This window comes from Rhynchophorus ferrugineus, unplaced genomic scaffold (genome assembly GCF_030347505.1).
Source record: "Rhynchophorus ferrugineus isolate W39M unplaced genomic scaffold, kcgeb_rfMv2 rfM7, whole genome shotgun sequence".
NCBI classification, from domain to species: Eukaryota; Metazoa; Arthropoda; class Insecta; order Coleoptera; family Curculionidae; genus Rhynchophorus; species Rhynchophorus ferrugineus.
Window position 1 is genome coordinate 10583172 of NW_027472586.1, and position 2954 is coordinate 10586125.

At 33.6% G+C, this 2954-nt stretch overlaps 1 protein-coding gene across 1 annotated transcript; it reads left to right on the top strand.

Moving 5' to 3' along the window:
* Window positions 1-1024: 1024 nt before the first annotated feature.
* LOC143199588 (uncharacterized) lies at window positions 1025-2551 on the top strand. The gene is made up of 2 exons (XM_076409512.1): window positions 1025-1557; window positions 1660-2551. Exons 1-2 carry the CDS (start codon window positions 1143-1145, stop codon window positions 2523-2525), a joined length of 1281 nt encoding a protein of 426 aa, XP_076265627.1. The 5' UTR covers window positions 1025-1142; the 3' UTR covers window positions 2526-2551.
* The last annotated feature ends 403 nt before the right edge of the window (window positions 2552-2954 follow it).

Sequence of the window (2954 nt, forward strand, 5' to 3'; positions counted from 1 at the left end):
AATAGCCCTTTTTGTTTGAATTTGTTTCGTGTATCAGTTGACAATTCATCTGTCATCTGTCAAAAGTCATCTGTAACAGACAACTTTTTTTTTTAAATTTGATATGACTTGAACTCAAATCCTTTTAATCCGTACGAATTGTTTTATTTATTTAAAATTTTTTATTTGTTTAAAATTTAATTCAAATTTTAAATAAATAAAACAATTCGTACGGCTTAAAAGGATTTGAGTTAAAGTCATATCAAATTTAAAAAAAAAAGTTGTCTGTTACAGATGACTTTTGACAGATGACAGATGAATTGTCAAGTGATACACGAAACAAATTCGTATATCGTGTTTTGTGCAGAGTGTTTAGTTAGTTAGTGTTTGTTTAGTTCGTGATTAGTGAAAAAATAATTTATATTTGATTCGCGTGAAGCGCGAGCGCGACATTCAACTAATAATCGCGCAAGTTTGAATCCAGCTGCTTTCAGTTACGATGTGTCAATTGACTACAGTAACTACCAATGTGTTGTTATTGGTTCTATGAACTTGGTTTGCTCACACTGTAAGGCATTAAAATACAAAAACGAAGCCAATGGATTGTGTTGCGCAAATGGTAAAGTGAAATTGATACAATTGGATCCACCACCAGAACCATTGTACTCATTGGTTTCAGGAATAGGAACAGATTCTATACACTTTTTGACACATATTCAACAATATAACAATTGCTTTCAAATGACTTCATTTGGGGCAACAAATGCAGTTCGGGAAAATTTTATGCCAACTTTCAAGGTATGTATTATAGCAGTTACTCATAATTATTTTAGCGAACAAAATTTTCTGTCACCAAAGTTAAGATGTGTTACTAATCTTCAATTTCTTAATCATTACGAAATATATCACTTAGTCATCATATTATATGGTGATTCAGTTTCAGTGACACTTTTATTATATTTTATATTTGATAGATATTAGTTAAAACTAAATATATCCTTTTTAAGATCAAATATTATTTAAGTTTGATCATTGACAATCCATTAATTTATACCACACCATAATATTTTTTTTATTTACAGATACAAGGGCAAATATATCACAGAGCAGGTTCACTGTTACCAGTGTCAGATAGCGACAACAAATTCCTGCAAATTTATTTTATGGGCAATTCACCACAAGAAATTGATCTGCGTTGTGCACATAACAATTTAGTAAAAAGGTCTATTGTAGAACAATTACAAACTTTATTTCATCAACACAATCAATTGATTATATTGTTTAAAACTGCCCTGGATCTGATGCCATCCGATAATCACAAAATTGTAATCAGAGCTGATAAAACACCTGCAGGTCAACATACAAGACGTTTTAATGCACCAACTATTGATGAAGTTGCTATCGTTGTAGTTGGAGAAAACTTGGAATCCCGTGATATTGTTTTACATCGTCGGAATTTTCAATTACAACCTATAAAGGAAACACACCGCTCATATGATGCACTGCAATATCCCATTATATTTTGGCAAGGTGAAGATGGCTACGATTTATCAATAAAAATGATAAATCCCATTACAGGTAACTAAAATATTAGTTTAGCTATGGCGATAATATCTCAGTCACTATATTATGTATTTTAATTTTATATTTGAATGTTATTAAAACAAAATCTGTTTACAGGTTCTGAAACCAACAAAAAAGTCAGTTCAATGAACTATTATTCATACCGCCTAATGATTCGGGAAAATGCAGATAATCGCATATTGAAATGTCGGCGATTATATCACAAATATGTTGATGACATGTATGTTAAAATTGAAACGGAGAGATTAACATTCATCAGGTTGAATCAAACCAAACTCCGATCTGAAGAGTATATTCACCTTCGAGATGCGATTAATACTGATGGAAATGCACAGAATGTCGGTTGGATGACTATTCTTCCAGCAACATACATCGGAAGCCCTCGGCATATGCACGAATATGCTCAAGATGCCATGTCGTATGTTCGTCATTATGGTACAGCAGATTTGTTCATCACATTTACATGCAATCCGCAATGGATAGAAATTAAGCAGGAGTTATTACCTGGGAAATCATCCATTGATCGTCATGATATTACAGCCAGAGTCTTTAGACAAAAGTTGAAATCTTTAATGAATTTCATCGTAAAACATAATGTGTTTGGTGAGACACGCTGCTGGATGTATTCTGTGGAGTGGCAGAAACGAGGATTGCCACATGCACACATTTTGATTTGGTTGGTTGAAAAGATAAGGCCAAATGAAGTTGATGCAGTGATATCAGCTGAAATCCCTAATGTACAAGTAGATCCTGGATTGCATGAGGTAGTTATCAAAAACATGATACATGGTCCCTGTGGAACTCTTAATCAAAATTCACCGTGTATGATGGATGGTAAATGTTCAAAACGATATCCACGGACATTAATATCGGAAACAATTACTGGTAATGACGGTTATCCATTGTATCGTCGCAGATCGACAGCAGACAACGGAAAATCAACAATTGTCAAATTAAATTAACAAGATATTGAAATAGATAATCGTTGGATTGTTCCATATTCACCCATTTTATCAAAGACATTCAAAGCACACATCAACGTTGAATCTTGCCATTCAGTGAAATCGATTAAATACATTTGCAAATATGTAAGCAAAGGGAGTGATATGGCTGTGATTGGAATTGGTGCAGAGAATTCTAATGATGAAGTTACCCAATACCAAATGGGCCGCTATGTTAGCAGTAATGAAGCAGTTTGGCGAATATTTTCTTTTCCTATTCATGAGAGACACCCTTCTGTTGTTCACTTAGCTGTGCATTTAGAAAATGGACAAAGAGTGTATTTTACAGCACAGGACGCAGTACAAAGAGCTGCTCAGCCACCATCTACTACATTAACCAGTTTTTTTGAGACATGCCAAAACGATGATTTCGCACAAACATTGCTATAT

Excerpts from the sequence above, each read along its gene's own strand:
- LOC143199588 (XM_076409512.1), top strand. The coding sequence starts at position 1,143 with ATGGGCAATTCACCACAAGAAATTGATCTGCGTTGTGCACATAACAAT. Across the intron at positions 1,558-1,659 it reads AATGATAAATCCCATTACAG|GTTCTGAAACCAACAAAAAA; the intron begins GTAACTAAAATA and ends ATCTGTTTACAG.